The sequence below is a fragment of the Xenopus tropicalis genome, chromosome 5 (genome assembly GCF_000004195.4).
Source record: "Xenopus tropicalis strain Nigerian chromosome 5, UCB_Xtro_10.0, whole genome shotgun sequence".
Lineage (NCBI taxonomy): Eukaryota > Metazoa > Chordata > Amphibia > Anura > Pipidae > Xenopus > Xenopus tropicalis.
Genome location: NC_030681.2, coordinates 125433463 through 125457557, shown reverse-complemented (window position 1 = coordinate 125457557; position 24095 = coordinate 125433463). Strand labels below are relative to the sequence as shown.

Sequence of the window (24095 nt, the reverse complement as noted above, 5' to 3'; positions counted from 1 at the left end):
TTCACTTACTAAAATGCATTATACACTGATTGGACCTCAAACAGTGTAAAATGTGGGAAAATTTAATATCAGGGGATGTAAAACAGAAGCTTTAATGTTTTATAACAAGATGCCCAATCCCTTCTAATGAAAAGCAGCCCCACAGAATATCAAGAGGTCTACTCTGGCCTGTATGGGGGGGGCGCAAAAAACAGCACTCAAATAGGACCATAGGAAAAACACAGAGTTAAGACGGATGGCCCCTTGTATGCCATGTGTCAGCTCAGCCTTTGTAAGGCATATGGGGAGGTTTTCAGCCAGCAGTAGAGAGTCCTAAATCATGACCTACCGCACATCCTCAACTTAAACAAAAAAATGCCTGACTACGAGCAGAAGCTTCCCATACTGAAAATGAACACTAGACTATAAGATCAAATGATGCCTTTAGAAACATGCCACTTGATGTTTACTATTTGTAGTTTAAAAGCAAAAATACTTTGCAATCTGCTGGTATAGAAACTGGACAAGCTATTTAAACTGTCAGTTAGGCTCCAAAAATAGGCTGTCATACTGGGAAGATGGGTCAAAATGATGCCTTTAGCTAGGAATATATGCAAACTAGTCTACATTGATACTGTCTATATTAGGGATGCACCAAATCCAGAATTTTAGTAACAATAACACAAAAAAAGGGGAAAGTTGTGCAATGAGGCTGTGACCACAAAATACATATAAACAACCGCAAAAAGATCCTCTGCACTCACCCATTATCAATATGTAGAAATAGGACATTAAAGGTGGCCATACACGTGGCGATCTGACGATGTTTCGTACGACCATCGGTCGCACGAAACATCGTAAGATCCGCCACACACCATTCAGGGCTGAATCGGCAGGTAAGGAGGTAGAAACAATAGGATTTCTACCTCCTTCTGCCGATTCAGCTCTGAAGGGAGAATTTTGGTCAGGCGCCTTCTATGGCGCCCGATCAAAATTTTCAAACTTGTCCGATCGGCGAGTCGTCCGATATCGGCAGCTTCCTGCGATATCGGTCGACTCGCCGACATGCCATACACGCACCGATTATCGTACGAAACGAGGTTTCGAACGATAATATCGGTGCGTGTATGGCCACCTTAAGACATTCTGTGCATTCAGCTACTAAGAAATGCCCTCCCCCCAGACCTAAAAGAGGGATTGTTTGTCCATACAATGCAATATACTTCAAGCTGGCCAACTACGTCAAAGTCATCCCTTGTGGCCAGTCCTACACTGACCTATATAAGCCAATAAAAGGGCAACCATATGGGAGTTTTAACCTTGAAAGCAAGAATGTCGCAGGTAAAACTTAGTCCCTTTGCTCAGTACTAATCTTAAATTACTTATATAGGTCAGTGTAGGAATGGCCAGAAGGGATGACTTTGACGTAGTTGGCCAGCTTGAAGCATATTGCAATGTATGGACAAACAATCCCTCTTTTGGGTCTGGGGGGGGAGGGCATCTCTTAGTAGCTGAATGTACAGAATGTCTTAATGACCTATTTCTACATATTGATAATGGGTGAGTGCAGAGGATCTTTGGCAGTTGTTTATACAGAATTTTAGTAACCCTGAATCCTCTGTGAAAGATTCGGTCAAATACCAAACCAAATCCTAATTTGAATATGCAAATTGGTATAAGGAAAGGTTAAAGGGAACCGCACAAAGCGCGCTGTGAAAAATTTTCAACTTCTGTGTTTAGGCGTGTAGGCGTTTTTGGAGCCACTGATTGCCACCCTTATAAAGTTACTATGTTTGGGGTGGAACATTAAGCTCAAACCATAAGTTAAAGCATTTCTAACCATATCCCTTGTCTGGCTTTATTTGCAAATGTCCCAAGCATTCTGCCTCAGACTTCCGTCTGTTGTTGCATTATTTGGCTTTTATACTAACCAATGAATAGCCCTGTGGGAAATACTGGTGCTTTAAAACAAATATATTTTTATAAATCATTAACAATTTCCTACAGTATAATGTGGAATTAACACTACAACAATAATGTCAATTTCCCAAAGCAACCTCCACACATCTCTGTCCCAGAATATTTGTCAAGCTTTTAGAAAAATATATCTAGATTTTTTCATGTAATTACAAATATATTTTCTCTATTACTGTACTGGGTTCCCTCAAGCTATCTATTCAGCAGAGCAACCAGAATATGCAGTGTTGCAGCTAGACTTTCAATGATTGACTCTCTTATTATTTATAAAGCGCCATCAATTTATGCAGCGCTTTACTCTCTTAATTACTTTCCTGTCAACTAATTACTTATTTACAACCGACTAACTTATGGTAGACCTCACAAGTAAATTATATTTGAATAGATTAACAAGCTACTACAAATTTGTACACAAGTTTTTTTTTTTGTTGTTGTTGTAAGTGAATCCTAGGTATGGCATATATGATTCACAGCTAACTAAACATAGATAATTCCTAAGACTGCTTTTTAGCATTTGTGGAAATGGGGTTTAGTGCCCCATAATCAACCCCTTTTGTCAGGCAAGCCACTTAGTTCTAGGTTAGATTCCTGGGATAACTTGAGGGTTGTAAACACTGTTGAAACCCCTTAATAACCAAAGGTTTTTAAAATGTGTGTTGAGATCCAAAAATGAGCCGCCATATCATTTAGTGAGATTCTTGATTATCCCCTTTAATATAAAAAAAAAAAAAATCTCCTTATAATACACATAGCTGTTAATTCACTGCAAACATTTGGGGGCTGCATTGGATTCCTGGGTTGTAGCTTTGAGTAAATCACTACATGTTTTTTTCGACACAGCAGTGCTCATATAGTGCATGAAAATTCTTTGAAAAGTGCTACCACTATAAGGTATATATCTATATATATCTATCTATATATGGTTGAAGCATAATCAATGTATGGTAAAAAAACAGTTGCTATTTAAAGTGTATAACTGTTTATTGTGATTGCAGAAGGCAGGTCCATAGTTCAATTTGCATTGAAACAGAGTTTCATTCCAGGAGGTATATCCAAAGTTACCAGAGAGATGCTATTAAGAGAATACATCCTATTCAAAATCATGCAGTAGAACTGGTTTTCCTTTAACTGAAGGTTTGAGGTCAAGAGGGTAGATCTTAACCTTACAAAATAACATACCTCGTAGTATTCTCTCCTCATGGCAACGTAGAAAGTCCCATATTCTAACTGTCCCATCATCTGAGCACGTGGCAAATTTATTATCCGTAGGGGAGAAACTGTTACATGGAAACAAGCATTATAGGAAAGAGATCAGAGATACAAACAGCACACCAATCTTCTCCAATTTGGTAGCATTACAATGAATATTTACAGCATGTTGACCATATTGTACAAGTACTGGGCTGAATCTTGAACACAAAGATCTTGAGTGTATTATTTGCTTCCAGTCCATTATTTCAAACATTTGCATTATAACATATTAAAACTTAGTGTCCTAAAAAAAATACTGTATTTAAGAGAATCTTATTGTGAGAATACTATTATATTTAATGTTCCCAGATCTAAAATAACACATAAAACAAAACACAGAAATAATATTTCAGTCACTTATAGGAAACTACTTATGTGAAGTACAAAAGGTGTATTTGGCAGTCCAGAATGGTTATTCTTTAGCAGAACTGATAAATTGAGTGCCGTTTGGTATTTGCACCAACCCCAAGGAAAGATACATTTCTTGTTTGGAATTCCATATATTAAAAAATAATGATAAATGTCAGTTGTCCGTCGTGATTTTATCTGTAGTTTAATTGACTTTCAAAAAGGAGATAAATTACAATAAACTCAAGATTAAAAAAAAATTGCTGGCATTTCAAGATTAGAAATCAAATAAATATATGTGTAGAGTAGGTTCCATTTTGGCTGGCATCCCATATGCTTCCCGATTGGACATCTCCCTAGTCTCAGTGAATAACAAACACTGATACGCATGATCAGCATTTTGTGTGCAAATACACAGCACAGCGATTGGGTTCAGCCAAGTGAGCACCCTTGCCCTCATACTAAGGGCTCCTATGAAATAAAATGCCCCCATGGGTGGGGCATTGCAGAGCTTCCCACTGATAGGAAATGGAAAGTGACCCATAGCAGGTAGGACCAGTTTTATTTTCATTTACATATATCTGTGATTGAAATGCTCCATGAGATACAGCTTTAAAAACTGATCTAAGGTTCAGTGTTTTCCATTACATTTCATGGACTGAACATGTACTGACGATGTACCCAATGCTTACAACCTATATTGAGAGTGTAATCTGCTATGACTTTTGAGCAAATATGAGCAATTTCACTGTTTCTATCGATTGGACCAGCATTGCAATGAACAGCAAAGGACTGAAAGACACTGCTATAAATAGCAATTACTTTTACAAATAACTTTAAATCTACTGATATTTTGTAATAAATGCAGATTAGAATTTAGATTTCATTATATTTTATTTTTAATTATATCCCCTTTAAACCTTAAAGTTATAAGGGACAGTACACACACCTTTGCTCAACATGAGCACAATTTTAAACCACTTTGAAGGCATTTAAAGTATAAAATTTTAAAAAAAGATCCCTAATTTTTTTTCCTCATCTCTCCCCCTGTAATTGGATGGCTTACTTAAACAGCTCTGTTTAAAAAAACCTGTCTCCCTCTCTCCAGTTTTAGGCTTTGAGACAGAGGACATCATTATATACAGGCTTTATCTGTGGACTGGTAATTTAACCTTCTCCTCCTCCCATAGTTGCTTGTAAGAACACACAAATAATCGAAAAACAGCTTAGATTTTTGAATCTTTACCCCTGCTTAGTGCAATAAACAAAAAAAATAAAAACAAACAAAATAAATTATGATTAACACAAGCCCCATTTTTTGAATGTATTAAAAAGAGAGCAGCTAACCCTTTTATTGTAAACTCCATTTCAGTCAGTTTACAACTAATGGTACATATACATGGAGAGAGATATGCCTATAAATTGATCAATAAAAAAATTCACATAAAAACCTGTTAAGTACATACTTAGAGTAAAGTAATAAGATTTCAAGAAAGCATTCTCTGGGATTTTAAAGTAATCTGTATTTGTGTGGCAAACGAGTTATACACAAATTACGCAGTCTGCTAAATCGATATTTGCCCCATAAAATGTTCCTATATAAAGAAGGAGCAAAGAGCTCAGAACCTTAAATGTGGTGATGAGGTAAGGTCCAGACAAAGGCAAATTGTGCTCTCATCCAAGAAAACGGGTGAATAAGGGGTAAGCCAGAACCACTTGTAAAGAGAAAATTAACATCCAGAAAGACACTACTCTGAATAGTAAGTACATTTACAAATAACTTCAAATCCATTGAACAATATTAATAATTTATGTATATTGTGCGTATATTATAACGTAAGGCCCTTTTGAGTAGTAAGGGTCCATATCTGAGGTCTATAAATTTTTTCGTTATCGCAGGGGATCACATAACATGTGATGTTGTGGAAATCTGCAAATTTTTGTTTGTTTTTTTTGTTTACGGTTTTTCTGTCTTTGTAATTACAGTTTGGCAAAGAATTTTTGCATTAATATGTGGTCAGCAGAAATGACCAATAGAAAAACTAGAGGAAGGAGGGAGAGAAGCAAAATTATAGTACAAGTATGGGATCCCTTATCCGGAAACACGTTATTGAGAAAGTTCTAAGTTACTGGACAGGCCATCTCCCATAGATTCCATTATAAGCAAATAATTCTAATTTTTAAAAATGATTTCCTTTTTCTCTGTAATAAAACAGAACCTTGTACTTGATCCCAACTAAGACATAATAAATACTTATGGAGGCAAAGCAATCCTACTGGGTTTATTCAATATTTAAATGATTTTTAGCAGATTTAAGTTATGGAGATCCAAATTACAGAAAGATCCCTTATCGGGAAAACCCCAGGTCCTGAGCATTCTGGATAACAGGTCCAATAGTGTATTAAGTGCAGAGTAGGAAAGATAAGGAAAGTAAAATATGTGACAGGACAAGATTTTAGGGGTTATATGGCATATGCTCAAACAGTTTATTGTTGATACATGGGTCAGGCATGTGCTGTCTACCTTAAGTATATGTGCAGTTTCACACAACTAAATGTATGTTTAGTAGGCCTTCCTTAATACGCAGTGGCTGTGTGCCTGTACTCTTAATTGGTTTGGATTTATGTGGGTCAGTGCAGGCAAGCTATGCTCAGGTACAATAAAAATGCAGGAACCCTTCTTGTTAATGTAAGAGACTGAACTGCTTCCATACTTACAGAAGTCTGCACTAGTTTTGCTATCCAACTACCAACCTCCGCTACAATTCCACAACATAACACTAACCAAAATTACAGCAAAAATTGGTCATTCATATTAGTAACTGACCAAGTGGAGTTTACAATAATTTCCCAATATATATCACTGAAAAAAATGGCGAAAACCCATGCAGACACAGGGAGAAAAAGTTCTTGTAGATGGTGCCCTTGCAGGGTTCTCATAAGCAACTTTTTCCACAGGGGTGGGAGTGAAAAAAATAGGCGGGAGGGGGAAAAAATGCATCATACGCCTTAAAGTCTGCACCAACCTCATCCAACATTTCCCTGGTGTTGGTAGTGTAGTATATTTGCAGAAGCTCACAGTCCTACTGGCACCTGTGAAAAGTTTTCTAGTAAGGTGGGCAAAGCTAGGGCAAGTTTTGAGGAACACCACAGCAAGGCAGCTAAACTCCTGGTGGAGTTCCAAGCTAAAACAACCTGAAGAGGACTCTGCAAGACAGCAGTGATAACACAATGCCCATTCATTTTCTATCAATACTATGGTAAGCCAATGAAAAAGAATCCTGAATAATATTTTTAGATATCTATGTTTTATACAGACATACCTCTTGCCACAGATGAAAAATCCTCCTTAGGCTTACAGTGTCATGTAACTCCTCACTCGTCATGTTCTACTGTGAAGCGATGAATTGAAGTCTTAGCTATGTTCCACTCACTACGGAGGGTTGCATTACACTATGAGCCTAAGGTGGGTGAAGAAAATGGTCCAGGTGAGCACACAATCATGGTTTCCTTTTAATCCATGGAATCAGGTATGTCTGTGTAACAATTTTTTCCAGTAAAGCCGTTTACTTGCATGTCAGACTGGGGAAGGGGAAAAGTAAAAATGTTCAGATTACATAAAGCTGAGGGTTAGCACTGAGCACCTAGAAACACCTTTCCTTAGTAAGGACACATTTTTGCCCTATACCAACCAACCAGGAGACTTCTGTAAACCCTGCTTTGTAATAGATGGCATAGCCATCTAGCAGAGAAAGGAATACAAATTATAATTAAGGATAGCAAGGTTTGATGTACGCAGTAACAAACACCCAGAGAGACAGGGAACACAAATCAGGAAGTTACTTACAAAGTTACTTAAGAACTACAGCACGTGGCAAGCTAAATCACATTGATGTGCACAACCATTTATCTGCCAAATGTTGGTTATCCACCAGAAATGTTATTTGTCTTGTCAGAGACTGTGGATCATAATATATGGGGTAAGTAATGGGTTAAGAAAGAGGGAATCCTATCTGTATTTTTTGTGCAAGTCTTTGGTCTGTCGATTTTATTCAGTCAAACTTGCAGTGATAAAAATGAGCAATTAAGTGAAAAATGAGCAATTAAGTCATTACATCTCACAAGCGCTAGGGTGGACTGGCAACAAATCCTTGTACATCATCACAAAACACAGACATTTGTAAGCAGTGACAACATGTCATTGTTACTCAGTCTCTTCAGGAGTCAAAAAATTGTCTCTTTACAAACCATTGGCAAGCCTGTTTTTGAAAAAGCATTGTTACAAAACTGAGAAAAAGATAAAGAAGAAAATTAGGAAAAATCAAAAGTTTAGAGGGGACAAAAGCACCTCAAAACGAGTGGGTGTTTCTGTAGAATATGAAAAAAAAAAAGTATTTTTTACAAGCCACCCACCAATATAAAGTAATATCCTCATCTTTTATGACTTACAGGCCAAGGTAACTTTGGGCTGCCTGGATTTTTGAAACAGCCTGCCTTAGAGTTCAAAGGCTCCTGGAGGGAAAGCCAAGTGCTCTGACACAAAGCAAAATGAGACCATTATTTATTCTAATAATAAAACACAGCAAATTTGCTACTTTTTTATACAAAGTATAAAAAGGATGTTTCTAGTGAATATTGCTTAACCAGTAAAAGCACAGCATAAGGTATGAGACTGGGGGGTTATTTATTAACACTGGGTAAATTTTCACCACACCCATAACAACTAGTTGGTGTTTTTTTTTCAGCCAGCTAAATTACTGTTAGTGTTGTTTCCCAAATTGGGTCATTGATTGGTCTTGTGCCAAACCAGAGAAATCAAAGATGATGCTTCAATATTCAATTATAATGGGGTAGAACAAGAGGAGAAAGAGTGTAGCTAAGGGTTCCTATTATAATATTTGGTTTTATTATATCACCATCCAGAAATGCAAGTCTTGCCATTCTAAACCATCCAATGAACTCACACATATGCAATAGTGGGTCACTGAGTGTGTCAAACCTGACAAGTTTAAGAAGGTGCTTACACATATAAAGAGATAGTACAAGTGTAGTTGGTGTTTCTTCTTCCTCCCATGATATCCTCTACCTAGAGGTATACAGCATGTATCCATCCATTCATCCATTTGTAAGCTATCTTACAAATCATATATTAAACTATAAAAAATGAAGGTCTTTATGCTAATTATAGTTGAATATACACTGTTATGAATATCTGCAGCACAACAGCTATTTTGTTTTTTATTTTTACTAAACATTCTGAAGAAGTCCTTGTCCAAACCAACTTTAAACCTGCATACTATACCGGGTTAATTTTTTAGCTAGATATAAAAACAAATGTGCAGATTATCAGGCAAGCCGAACTCCAACATAGTGGATTTGATACTGACGAATTCTGTTATTTGGTCATACTTGCTAACAAAGATCAGGGAAGGTTTACTATCTTTAATTATCTTTTCAGCTACAGCTTAATGCATGAGTAGCCCTAATTATGTATTTACAGGGGGTACATTTTTGCTTATACAGGTATGGAACCCGTTATCCAGAATGCATGGGACCTGGGGTTTTCCAAATAAGGAGTCTTTCTGTAATTTGGATCTCCTACCTAAAGTCTGCTAATAAAATTATTTAAACAGTAATTAAACCCAATAGGATTGTTTTGCCTCCAATAATGATTAATTATATCTTAGTGGAAATCAAGAACAAGGTAATGTTTTATTATAATTATAGAGAAAAAGAAAATCATTTTTAAAAATGTGAATTATTTGATTAAAATGGAGTCTATGGAAGATTGCCTTTCCGTAATTCAGAACTTTCTGGATAATGGGTTTCCGGCTAAGGGGTCCACTACCTGTACAATAATCAATGTTACACTACACAGGAATATATTCCACTTGATTCGGTTGAATCAATCTTGTTTTCCCCTATTCTTACTAATGGAAATGTTCCCTGGGCTGAACCTGATGCTTCCCTGCCCTCTTCAGCACTTCAGTACACCACATACCAGCACTATATCCCATGGACTTATGCCTGGGATATAGTGGGACTAGGTCCCTCTAGGCACCTTCTGCAGTACCGCTACCTTCTGTTCCATCGGAAACAATTCTCTGCTAGGTATTAAGCATTGCTAAAATGACATTTTAGGCAGGGTCAGACGCAAATCACATCTTCTGTGAAGTGAAAATTTACTTCTGTCCTTTGTGCATTACACTGCTGATTGCTATTCTCTTTTGGCCGCACACAATGTATCTTTTTATTACTTTTAGCTATTGTTTAAATTCTTCATTTAACCCATATATTACTGGCTGGCACATTTCAAGTGTGTGCCAACTACTACTAAAAATTTGCATTATTTGCTTATAGAAGACTGCAGGATACATACTTCCTATAATTTGGAACTTTCTTGATATGTTGTTTCTATAAGAGATCCCATAACTGTACTAGAAGAAATTTCTACGATTCAGCTAAATCCAGGATCTGGCCATCTTAGTACATTATTCAAAATTTGGGCAGTTTACTAAGGTTTAATTTTGGATATTCAATTAGGATTCAAATTTTTTGGACCATTTTTAATATCCCCGCTGCAACTGACATGTGCAGTTCTTCACATCATCAGTGTTTATGAATGTCTTTCAGAGTTACTGCAATCAAATTTCTGTTTTTATTTCTTAACTTTTCAATTTTGCCACTATTCCCCCACTTCTACCCATTAGATTTAACTCGCTTTTAGCCTTTGAAATGACTATGCAAGCAGTCTATAAACCCCGCATACAACCAAGCACCGTCAATCATTTTCCATATGAACACAACCAGTGCTAATCCATCCAGTCTTGGTCCACCCTACTCCTCCTTGTCATGTAGCTTTCTTTCAGCTTCAGTGAACTACTTAATGTTGATATACTCTTCATTTCTGCCCCATTTGTTGCATATCCTTTAGAACAATGTCTACCCAGTACTTCTGTTGCACTCACCAATGAATCTCACTTCCTGTCACACTCAGACCATTCTTTTGCTAATGCACCCTTTCTGTGTATTTTACATGCACTATTTGCCCATTTCTTTTTCCTCCCATTTCACACACCTGTGCCTCTTTCCCCTCCAGTCACTACTGTCAGTCTTTTTAATCTTTGTTGTTTTGTCATGTTCACAGCTGTATTGGCTCCATATAAATTTGCTGTTTTCGCCTTCTGAGTCTACCAGCCCCTTTATCAATCTCTGCTCTGCCCACTGAGGAATCTCATCTTTCTCTGTCATGTCCACAATAGATTTATCCTTCTCTGATCTCTAAATCTCAAACATTCTTAGACCTACTTCAAGGACCCTCTCCGCTCTACCCGCTTCTGCCTTGCATAGTTAGCGCTTTCCTATTGCATGCATCTTCCCAAAATGTTTCCACTTAAATTTGGAGATCTCCCATCTACTGTCCCCACCATTCAACATGGATCCCTGTCAGAACAAAAGCCCTGTCTGCCACCTTTCTATCTGTCTGCATGCATGTCCTTCAGCATTAATTCTGTGTAAATTGATTGTCTCTACTATTGCATTGCTACATTCACGGTTTGCCTATATCTATGTATCTATAAGCTGTTTTATTTGTACAATTTATTTTTGTGTTCATTTGAAGACAATCACGCTCCGGTATGTAGCTCATGAAGGAGGGCATAATTGAAATCACAAATTGGAGATGCAGGAGAAACAATTCTTCCATAAAAAGCATCATCCATGTGTTAAACAGTTAACAAATATACATTTAATAGCCAGGGAAGGATTACAGTCCATTAAAGGACTTCATTTGTATGTCAGCTCTCAGGAGTTGAAGGCAGAGAAAGAATTAGATTAGAAATGCCGATGCCATTAGTGAGAGATAATGGCATCTATGTTGCAAAATACCAACTTTGTAGTACAGTACCAGGTTGCCAGTACACAACATATTTTGTCTAACTACTAACAAGCTGATGATATTACAGTTTCATGTTTATATTCCCAACATTACCCTTATGCACGTCCATGTATCTCCTACCAGATTTAATATTTTGGAAAGAGGTTGTTTTATTTATGCATGGTGCATGTACCAGTCAGTTTTTATTCCTTGTACGTGTGCTTTATTTAGCAACTCTGGACTGTCAGTGGCACGGAATTCTTTATTTATAAAGAAAAAATGTTGCCATACACATTGCTTGCATAAAACGATACAAAATGCAGTGAGGTGGCAGGAAGGTGAACTGCAATGTACATGCAACTGTTGATTCTTAACCCTGGCTAAGTCTGTCTCCTCGTGCAATATTAAAGTATACCCTAAGCACATTCTTAATATACAAAAAGAGAACTGGGGGAAGATATCAATAACAACTTTGGAAAAGGGTAGAACGATTATAAACCTGGCCTCTCTAATCGCCTCCTTATGCGCCTGGAACATCTTGACGTTGTTCATATTTGATTGCCAATACTTGACATAGCCACTGTGATCAGCAGTCAGCATCCACATGTCATTATGGGACCATGTCATAGCTCGAACTGGGCTGTCATGAGCCTGCAAGGAAGAGAAAGCAAAAGTAAACCATTGTTAGAACCAGCTTAGTTCAGTTGATTTTATTTGTCAAGTTTGTATAACCCCTACATTTATTTATTCAATGAAATCTGCACCCACAATCCCCCTCAAGTACAATACAAACTGTACTTAGGTCAAAACACGTGTATTGATAATAAACTAGTACAGTGCTTCTCAGACTATATAATTAATAAACTGAAGACCATCTGTGAGCCCCAAACAGGCTGACTAAATGCTGACAATGCTTAGATATTGCTACCAGAAGCAGAGCAAAGTACAGTGCTCGGACTCCAGTACAGCAGTTTTCCAGAATCCAGAGATGCCAAAAATGATTGCATCTTACTTGTAGGAACAAACAAGTAATTTTGTAAGGCAAAAAAAAATCCCTTTAATAACCTAGCTCTCTCATTCCAAACACTGAATGCAATGTTAAAAGGTGGAACATTCTCTGTGAAAAACTGACCTGCAAAATAGTCTCAAAATTAAATGTCAGCCCATTCCACAAAGTGAATTCTCCACTAGAGGCTCCAGTGACCAATCGGCGACCCTCTGGAGTCCACTGCAAAAACACCAAAAGTAAATATCAGAAGTTCAAAGGCACCCTACATGTGATTTGCAAATTATATGTACAAATAATACTTACCCTGACTACAAATACAGGGCATTTTACTTTATTGGTAGAAGTGCGCACAAACTTTGTAGTGACAGCATTCAGGGGATTATTAATCATCCCAATAGGTGGAACCAGCTGCATAAATTAGAAATTGACATAACATCAAAATTAATGGAATAGCTTACACAAGCATTTGAATAATTACTTAGATACTGCCTTAAACAAAGACATTATAGAAATAATACTTTATTACTGAAAGTACCAAAATATTAAGTAATCGGAGTATTTTTAAAAGCAAAGTTATAGGACAATAAACACCTTTTAGGACATTCCTTATTCCTTTAGGACAATTCATTAGACAGTCTAGTTCTGAACAGAATACACACATAGCGTACTTACCTTTTACAATGCTAGATAATTTCTACTGTACTACATAAGTAACAACATGATGCATGTTACCTTTAAAAATCCCAACAAAATATTAAAGGACATACCTTATGAATAGACTAGATGTACAAGCCTAGTAGTATCGCACACATATGACACAAGATATTTGGCAAAAGAGTTAGTCCCCACTTTTCAATTTTGAGTAAGAGGGGAAAAAAATCAGAGATTTGCAATATGCATGCAAAAGGAATACCACCACACCCTCAAGAGGTAAGTAGCAACTGTACAAACAGTTTAAAAATATCTGATACTAATAGCTCAATATTGCAGCCTGTGGCTCAAAGCAGTAACCATTGGTTGAGAAAAGTTTCTGTTTGTATGTAATACACTGTACTAACATAAACCGTAGGCAGAGGATTCCCTTTTAGTAAAAAAACAAAGACGCCGTATTAGCAAAAGGTAATTATAGGCAAAGATAGACTCCCCACATTTTTCTCATAACCTGAACATAGAGGGCACCAAACAAAGCTTTGAATATACATTCTACCCTTACTATACCTAAAAAATGTGTATTTGCGGATGCTGGCACAAGTGCAGGAATGAACACTAACTCCATAAGCAGGTTTTTTGTTTTGTTTTTTTAATTTTTAAGGCTAATATGTTCATTTTGTCAGTCATACTCACATCATTGTAGTAACCAGCATCTGGCTGAATAGCTCTCATATCTCTCTGATCTCGCTGCCATACACGGTTCTAATAGAATAAAAGGACAAGAACAGGGGTCAAAACTTGTATTAGGTAAACTTAAGAATTACTAACATTTACTAATTATATAAAACTTATAAATGACTATTACATTTTGTTTCTAGGACTAACCAGTTCATATATATACAGAGACATAATTAATTAAAAATAAAAAAAAAATTGAGATATTTTTAATTCAATTTACAATTGAATTAGTTTTGGTTTTAATCTGGAAACAGAACTTTATATAAAGTACCCTTTTACAATATAAAATTGGCATGTAACACAAAAACATCTGAATATATTCAGATGTTTATTATTATTCCCTAGTAATTACTTAAAACCCACAGCAATAAAAAGGCACAAAGTCTGCCCAGGAGCAGTAAGACATAGCAAAAAATAAGAGGTTTGCTTTTAAACAGGTGACCAGTACATACTACCTGCTGATTGGCTTCTACAGATTACTGTGCCTGGGCAAATGTCTTATTACAAAACCCCAAAAGTATATAATTCACTTGCATTTCCATACCCGTTTTGACACCACCTTGTTCTAGTCGAGCATGGAAGACGATGTCTCAATTGCTCATTCTGTGCTCAAACATTTACCCTGCTATTGTTTCAAGAGTGTCTATAGTAGCAAAAATGCACTGCCCCAAACCCAACTCCCTCATTCACTGCTTTGAATCCATTAAATGAATGCATAACATTCATGATAATTACTCAGTAGTTGATGTGAAAATGTATTAGTCAATGAAATTGTTGAAAAAAGTAATTAGCAACAGCTACTAATTACAGCTGAATGTACCCACTGAACCCACAACCAATGAATGGTTGATTGCTTTGAGCAGAACATTTATTTTTACCTCCAAATACTTGATGACAGAGGGGTTGTAATCTATAGTCTTGCGGTTTACAGCTTTTCGCATACGTTTGCCATCGAAGGTGAGCTGTTGCATGGCTTGTTGCTGGGCATAGTCCGGTCTCTTATAGAAGAGCTGTCTGGGAGCCTGATGCTGAAATCGAGGCATGTGAAAGAAGCGAGGCGGGGATCCAATTTCTGTTGCCATTGTGATATTAAATTGAGTCTTGGCACAGAAAACTAAAAAAAAAAAGAAAAAACAAAGATACTAAATATATACATAAGTTATTGCCACTACTACTGCTTACTTTATTGACCACTTTTTGCAGCCAGTGTGTTACAAAATATGGAGACATAAGATCAATGTGGAAGGCATTTCTAAGACTGCAAGTTTATCTGTTTTATGAGAGTATTTTTGCTTGTGGTGGGCTGGATTATTCTCACCTGATCATTTGGATACTGGGATAAAAAATGATCACATGTGGGACATAGAGAGAAGGCCACATGTTATCTATGTGGCCCTCATATTATGAGATTTTCCAGTCCTCTAACTGAGCCCTGACCAGGAGCTAACTGAGGTGACAACTGATTTGCCTTAAGTACCAATGCAATAGTAAGAAAGTTGCAGCCCACTGCTCATATTTAATCTATGAACAGACAATGCCTGTGGTAATTTTTTCTGAATGGCTACAAAAAAAAAAGGACGACGTTGCAGCTTATCAGCCCACATATGGGGTATTCGTATTGCCGGCCATATCACAACAGACCCACAGGATTATACAGTCACGATTTGGCCCATGCAAAGATGGCAAAATCAGGAAAAGGTATTCTAGTTTGGTGACATGTATGACAAGCTTAAGATGAGCATGCTTTTCCCAATAACTTAAATGCAGTTAATTATAATAATTTACTTTGACACATACCTTTAGGGTCATGACAAAGGGGGAGATTAGTCACCCACTTAAGCCTTTGCTACCGCTGGCAACTAATCTCCCACCAAAATTCATTCCCACCAGCACCAAAAGAAAATTGCTCGTGGAAAAACATACACGGCACTTTGCTTTTCCCATGTCGCCAGACATTTGCTTTAACCTCAGTAATTCACTTTATTGCCGGTGGGAAAGCATTTCTGGGAATAAGTAACCCGCAGCAGTGAAGATTTGTGGCAGGTGGCATTTGCTTTACAAGGAAACTTCGGCCGAAGCCATGTGTATGCCATCCCACCGGTGATTCACATTGCTGTTGGGAAGGTATTTCAAGGAGTTTAGCTGCCCGCAGTAGCAAAGATTTATTAAGGGTGACTAATTTCCCCATGTGCTACCAGCCTAAGGGTACTGGCACATGAGAAGGTTTGTTGCCCATGGGAAATCTAAGCTACTGGAGGCACCAAATCTCACACAAATGGCTTTCACGTCACTGACCTTCAGACTGCTTCAAGTACAACACTTTACTCGCCAAAACCCCACATAACAGCATAAAAATGTGAAAGACAATTTCCCATGATTAAGCCAAACTGCTGCTAGTCATGTGTTTACTTGAGAAAATCTGAAGGTAAGTGAAGCCATTTTTTACCAGGTTTATCAAGGGAAATTTTCCAGCAATAATGTCAGATTGAGGCAAATAATGCATTTTACTTGCACAAAGTAAATGGGATGGCATTTGTGGGAGATCTGTTGTCTGTGGTGGCGTAGATTAACACATGGGACAGGACCTTGAAGGGCAATATTTTGGAGACAATTATGCTTACATTATTTCTAGGCTTTCTCTAGGATACATACATTTTAAGATATGTGCAATGCTGCAAAGATACCACAGATATGCAATAATTAAGCGGGAAGCTCCAAATCAAGAAAGGCCATCTCAGACTCAGACTGGAAAAACATTTGTAGTCAAAATAATAGAAGAAAAGACTGCGGTGTCTGCTGTACTATTACTGGGCAGCTGGGTTGCTCTGCTGTGACTGTGGAAAGAGGTAGATTGGGCTTCTGTACATTGTGCCTTGTCTGTCTCTCTTACTCTCTTTGGCAAGGTGCTGGTCCTCAGTGTGTGTACTAGTAAAGCATTTACAGGCCTTTTAATAGTCTGCGATGCTGTTTTATTAATGTCTGCCCTGCAACCTATATTGGGAGCCATGTAGGAGTTATGATGCACTGATACCTAACCACCCTAGTACTGAATGTAAAGTCTGGCCAGTGACACAAGTCCTATTTGCTATGTTTGATCTGTGTGTAGTTAATTTGACATCCAGTGCATTCACTATTTTCCTATGTGAACATTTCTACAACATAAGTGTGTTGTACTGTGATGCATCAAGGGCACTGAGCTTTTTACCAAGCAACAAAGCCATCTCTTTTACCTCAAAACAATGTATGTATGAATGATTAACTTTATTTACAAAGCAATACACAGCACTGTAGTACACACAGGGAAGACAGTAATAAATAAGTATAATATACAGTATAAGTGCCATGTGATATGAGACAATAGGAAGGTGGTCCCTCCCTTGTAAAGCTTACAGTCTAAAGCTGGCCATACACGGGCAGATCCGCTCGCTTGGTGATGTCGTCTTCACCCGATATCCCCACCTATGGGTGGGCGATATTGGGGAGGCATGGAGGCGAATTTGATCGTTTGGCCCTGGGGCAATTGGTTCGGGGACCGCATCAACGAGCTGATGCGGTCCCCGATCCGACTGGATTTTCTAACCTGGCCGATCGATATCTGGCCAATTTCAGGCCAGATATCGGTCAGCCAGGCCCCTCGGTTCTGCCCCTACATGGGCCGATATAATCGGCCTGTGTATGGGGACCTTAAGTGAGTGAACAACATACAGACCCATATCAAATGGAAAAATGTACAGGTAAGGTTTGGGAATTGACCCTTAAGTACCAGGAATGTTATCCAACGTGATATATTGTGTTAAATGTGTGTCTGGGGAGATTATAATGGAAAGGGGACAGTAATGTGAGACCATTGGGGAACACCAATAGGAACATTTCTCTTGGGTGCAAAAACGCTGTGGTTTGGCTCTCCATCCTACCGACACACAGGAATTTACAAAAAAGAGCAGAATGGGCAGGACAGTAAGGTCAAGCAGGGCTGTCATTGTGTGTTAAGAAAAAAATGACACCAACATCAGGGGAACAAAGTTTAAAGGAAACGTAAGCCTTCAAAACAAATTGATGCAAAATTCATCATACTGAAATTTGCAGTTTGTGGTTTACATTAAAGAAGTAGTTTGTATTATGCAGACCAGGGATCCCCAACCTTTACCCGTGAGCCACATTTAAATATAAAAAAAAGGTGGGGAACAGCACAAGCATAAAAAAGGGTCCTAGGGGTGCTTAATAAGACTTGCAGACAACAGGATGTCCTGTTTGGCAGTACATGTGGGATTCATGCCCCCAAAATTTGCCTCCAAGTCAGAAACACACAAAAAAATACTCTAAGGCCACTGGGAGCAAAATCCAAGTACTTGATGAGCAACATATTGCTTACGAGCAACTGTTTGAGGATCACTTACGTAGACAATGATATTGTGGAAAAATTTAAGTTTGTATGTGTGGTTTTTTTTTTTTTTTAATAATTTAGCTTTTTTTTCAGGTGCCCTCCAGTATGGCATTTCTGCAGCTATTGGTAACTAGGGTAAACATTACCCTGGCAAACAGGCAATGATTTCCATGAGCCACTGGAATGTGATTATGAAAGGGCCTCAATAGAAAGCTAAGTATAAAAAAAGTAACAGTAACATAATTATAGACTCCATTTGAAAGCTGGAACAGAGGAAACAAATAATCAAATAACTAAACATTGCTAAGAAAGGCACATTCTACAAAAAAAAACCAAAAAACTAAATGTTAACAAATATGAAATACAAGAAAAAATATGTATAATCTAGAGATGCCAAACGATGTTACAATGTGTACACTAGTCATGCATATTTTAGCTGCACAGGATGGGGCCTTATCCCTACCACCCCGGATAATGCTAAGGCTGATTGTCGCAGACCATGTTCCATCCAATAAGACAACACAAACAACTGTCAAAACAGTAATGAGGGGAATTGTAATCAGCCATGATTTCCCAAAGCCTCCTTTCAAAACATGCTTCTGAGCAGTAAAACCAGCAAACAAAATGCCCTAATAAAATTTATAAATAATGCTCACCTAAATCTGCAGTTTTGAAAATGTGCACCCGAGAGGTATTTTCATATAAAAGAGTCACACTTTTAAAAAATTGATATTTTTAAAAAATATAGGCTAAGAACATTAAAGGAGAAGGAAAGGCTAAGTCACTTGGGGGTGCCAAAATGTTAGGCACCCCCAAGTGACTTAAATGGCTTACCTTTTACCCAAGGCTGGTGCCCCTGTTAGGAGAAAACAGCACCAGCCTGGGGTAGCTGCAAGCGCTTCCTTCTACCTTGTTCGCGCACATGCGCAGTAGGGTGGAAAGCCGAACTTGAACAAAAAAGTTGGCTTTTCACTCTACTGCGTATGCGCCGGCCCAGGGATTTTGCCGCAGAAGAAAGAGGAAGAAGGAAGCGCTCGCTACAGGTACCCCGGGCTGGTGCTGTTTTCTAACAGGGGCACCAGGACAAAGTAAGTGATTTAAGTCACTTGGGGGAGCCCCAAGTGACTTAGCCTTTCCTTTTCCTTTAAGGGGTGTATTTATTAACTCCCAAGATCTTTGTTTTTGTTTTCTAAACTGTAGGGGACCATTCAAATCCAACTGGTCATGTTGCCCATAGAAAACAATTAGCAGTGTTTGTCTCCACTGTACTCCCCTACATGTAAAAATGTTTTTAGGGAATTTTCATTTCTGGTGTTACATTCCTTTTTAACAAATATCTATTACCATAAGGGCTGTGACACACGGGGAGATTAGACTCCATGGCGACAAATCTCCGCGAGATGTCATCCCACCGGCTAGAATGTAAATCGCCAGTGGGATGGCATATGCCGCGCTGCATATGCCATCCCACCGGTGATCTACATTCTAACTGGTGGGATGGCATTTCACGGAGATTTGTTGCCATGACAAGAAACATTTGCCGCACGGCGACTAACCTCCCCGTGTCACAGTCCTAAGGCTGCAATGAGCACAAGAGATCAGGTGTAATTTGCTTGGGCAATGGTATGTACAATGGGTGTCTCTCTAGCATTTTTAATAGCTCTATTTAAGAGGATAATTGGCACAAGGAATGGAAAATTGCACTGGTTTAGACAATTAAAAAAACATGACTGAACACACCACAACCTAAATTATACTGCAAGAAAAACAAAGCTTTAGCAGACATTTACCATGTACAGGATAGAAATAAATAAAAGTCAAATTCATAATTTACTTTGTTGAATTACTGGTTTCATTTAAAGAAAAAAATGCAACCATAAATTTACATTTTAATGTCAAGTGATATTTTAGAGAATTACACTAACTTTTTTTTGCATTTTTTTTAAATTTAAAATGCAATCTTGTTGATGGGAACAGAAAGCAAACTGATTGAGGTTCCTAATCATGTACAATCAAATAAAATCAAAAGGCCAACTGAAAATTCTAAAATACAAATACCTTTAGATAAAAAATATGATAAACTTCCTTGAAACTATTACTTATTAGGGCTCTGGCACACGGGGAGATCAGTCGCCCGCGACAAATCTCCCTGTTCGCGGGCAACTAATCTCCCCGAATTGCCATCCCACCGGCGACAATGTAAGTCGCCGGTGGGATGGCACATGCTGCGCAGGTGATTTCCGGCAAATCGCAGAAGTTGCCTCGCGAGGCATTTTCAGTGATTTGCCGAAATCGCGCCGCCGCGTGTGCCATCCCACCGGCGACTTACATTGTCGCCGGTGGGATGGCAATTCGGGGAGATTAGTCGCCAGCGAACAGGGAGATTTGTTGCGGGTGACTAACCTCCCTGTGTGCCAGAGCCCTTACATAGTAAAGTAGGCCATACATGTACCAATTAAAATAAAGAAAACAAAGTTTTGTACAATCTCTGAGTGTAAAGCAGCCCAACTGAGTTTTTTTTTAAAAGGTTATCTGCCAATGGACAATATCTGCTAGTATATGGTGCACCAGCAGATAATGAAGTGAGGAAATGCATCGGTTGACTTCCTATTGTTCCAATTGAAACCAGAGAAAGGCTGCTTCCCCCTTGTATGCTATCGATCCATTCAGGATATGGGCATGTTAGATAATGTATAGTGTTGCCTGGAGTACAGCAGTTTAACACAAGCGGTTCCTAATCTAGGGGGGTTGGTTCCCATTTTTGGGACCCAAAGTGAGTGGATGAGGGGAGAAAGAGCAAAGGACAAATGTCAGTCAGGATGATATCTTGGCAAATCCATATTCGCTCTTACAGGTGCTCCTTGAAGCCAGACTTGATGGTTATTTAGGATGAGCTTTGCAGCACTTACTTGCTCTCCTAAACAATCTTGAAACTACTGCTGAATAACTGATCCACCAATGCTGATGTGTATGCAACAAAGATTGGGCCTCAAAGGGTAGCTTGAACAAGTAGAAAAAAAAAAAACACAAAAAAACCCTGGTCTAAATGAATGGCATAAACTGTTTAAAAACAGCCAATACTATAATGTTAATTCCAGGATTTGCAAATATATGTGTGTTCATCAATACCAATCAGTCTCAATATTTTAGAACTATTATACTAGGATTCCCAACCTTTTTTACCTATGAGCCACATTTGAATATAAAATAAGTTGGAGAGCAACACAAGCACGAAAAATGTTCCGGTGTGCCAAATATGGGCTATGCTTGGCTGTGTGGTAGCCACTATGTTGACTGGCCACCTACACAATAAGTACCTGCATTAAGGCCACTGGGAGCAACATCCAAGGGGTTGGTGAGCAATATGTTGTTTACGGGACACTGGTTGGGAATCATTGCTATAAAAAGTACCTTTTACTGTATTATAAGCATGGTTATTTTATGTAGGATTTTCTCTAAAAACGTATTTTTACATAATGAAAGAAAATGCAGTTCTAAGCAACTTAATGGTTATTAATGGTTAATAGTTATTTTTAACTGCAACTTCCCCCTGCCTTAGGAATGTGTGATCTGTGCACCAATAAAGTGGTCTTTTTTAAGATGATAATTTTTGGCACAAAGTAAATCCAGCACCATATATCATTCATTATTGCCTGCAGGATATAAAAATTGGTTTCAGAAAGGAGTCAATAAAGCTACACAGGGGCCATTAAATGGGATTTATAATCAAAAATCATAAGATCAAATTAGATAATAATAAGATCATTTAGATCAAATGAAATCAATTAGCAGTATAAAGCTATTAAAAATAATAATTTCCTTAGCCTTTGTATTTTACATCTTATTCTCTTCCCCTGAAATGAGCTCTATTTACAGCTACTTGTGTGGTTTTTAGACCAGTTTGGTCTAAGTTTGCAATACAAATCCATAAAAAATTCTCTACCATTTTTAATTAGAAGCCTTTGTATTTTGCATCTTATGCCATTCCCCTGAAATGAGCTCTGATCACAGCTCCTGGAAACCTGCACAGCTAGTAGCTGCCCTGATGTGAAAAAAGCAGGGGTCTGTCCTATACCAGACTTGAAAAAAAATACACAGGAGTTTGTTTACTGGATTGTCATTGGTCAGTTGCTGAAAAGAGTCAGGCACAGATAAGGAAGTGAAACACACCTACTCCTCAGTCTGCTGCAGACACTGAGGAATACAGAACTCCAGTTAGTAAACACTAGGTAAAATTTAAAGAAATACTGTCATGGGAAAACATGTTATTTTAAAAATGCATCAGTTAAAAGAGCTTACATAGGAGTAGAAGAAACACTAGGTTATCTGAAAGCAGTTCTAATGTGTAGTACTGGCTCTTTCTGAAAGCTCAGACACAATGCATGGAGATGGCTGCCAATATTACATCTATAGTTTGTATTAATGTTATTATATATGGTTTATGTGTGGTCTTTTTTCAACCCTATGTAACAATATTAAAACTAATTATTTGATGTTAACAGTGTAATTTTAAAGCAAAAAGTATACCATAAAATCATGACAGTATCCCTTTAAGCATAACTTATGATTACAATTAAGGTAGGTGGATAAAATAAAACTGCATCAACAGGTTTAGCTGGGAGAGCGCAATCAATATAAACATTAAATAGAACAAAATAAGTTACTCTGACAACATGGCAACATAAATAATAAAGTAGTACTTCTCCTTTACTCAGTTTGTTAGGACAATAGCACATGGGGTGATTTGTAGCTAGCAGTAAATCTGCGCTACTGGAGGCGACAAATTGTCCCTAGGTTGTCTTTCTCCAGCAGTAATGTTAATCGCAGAGTAGAAAATAGACATGTCACTACTGCTTTCTGAAGTAACCCTGAAGTTGCATCATGAGGCAACTTTGGGATACTTCACATGTATGATTTTCTACCAGTGATTAACATCAATGCCAGTGGGAAAGAAAACAGGAATGGTCCATTGCCTGTGGTAGTTCAGATTTACCACAGGTGATAAATCATCATGTGTGCCATTGCCCAGAATGAACATTATTCTTTCTTCCAAATGATTTTATTGTTAAGATTCTTGACCACCAGTTTAGTGTTAGGTTTCGTCACTCGGGTTTGGCGAGGTCATATAAAGTCTCTCTCTAGATTGCATTTTTAGGGCTGTGGCACACGGGGAGATTAGTCGCTGTGCGACAAATCTTCCGTGTCGCGGGAGACTAATCTCCCTGAAATGCCATCCCACTGGCGAAAATGTAAATCACCGGTGGGATGGCATTTCGGGGAGATTAGCGCCCGTGTGCCACAGCCCTTACCCTTTAATAGAAAAACTACAGCTGATAGCACACAGGGCATTTTTACTCAAATGAGAATAAGCTAGACACCACTTTTCAGCCTAAAAATGGTTTGCCTGAAAAGCACCAGTACTGGCACCGTCAGCCCTTTCCCATGCAATTCAATGGAAAGCAAAAGTGTGCAGAAAAGTGCCCCATGTGTCATCAACCAAAAGGCATGTTTGCTTTAACCATTTTATTGTTCAGATTTAGTTGGCGGGGCAGTTTTCTGTGTGAGCTCTCGAAGAGGAATGAAACAAAGCATCAGATGTTAGAGATGGCTTGTGGGTCGTTAATTACACTTCTCAGTCGCAGAAAAATTATTAGTGCCTAACAGCCCTACACCTAAAAACATACAGAATATTCCCTGAAATTGCCTGAAAGAACTCTCAGTAGCAATACACTAGAACATGGATCCCCAACCTTTACCTGTGAGGCACATTAAAATGTAGAAAGAGTTGGGGAGCAACACAATCACAAAAAATGTTTCTGGGGGTGCCAAATAAGGTCTATGATTGTCTATTTTGTAGCGCCTGTGTGAACGGACAGCCTATA

At 38.1% G+C, this 24095-nt stretch overlaps 1 protein-coding gene across 2 annotated transcripts in view; it reads right to left on the bottom strand.

The window, feature by feature from the left end:
• The window catches only part of wdr33 (WD repeat domain 33), a 49935-nt gene that overhangs the window by 23996 nt on the left and 1844 nt on the right, over window positions 1–24095 (bottom strand). For both annotated transcript variants that reach the window (XM_031901696.1, NM_001375268.1), the window contains exons 2-7: window positions 14708–14943; window positions 13785–13853; window positions 12744–12848; window positions 12564–12659; window positions 11931–12082; window positions 3136–3233 (exon numbers count right to left, since the gene is read on the bottom strand). In XM_031901696.1, coding sequence (XP_031757556.1) covers window positions 3136–3233; window positions 11931–12082; window positions 12564–12659; window positions 12744–12848; window positions 13785–13853; window positions 14708–14911 — 724 coding nt within the window. In that variant the 5' untranslated portion in view covers window positions 14912–14943. The remainder of the gene's footprint in view (window positions 1–3135; window positions 3234–11930; window positions 12083–12563; window positions 12660–12743; window positions 12849–13784; window positions 13854–14707; window positions 14944–24095) is intronic.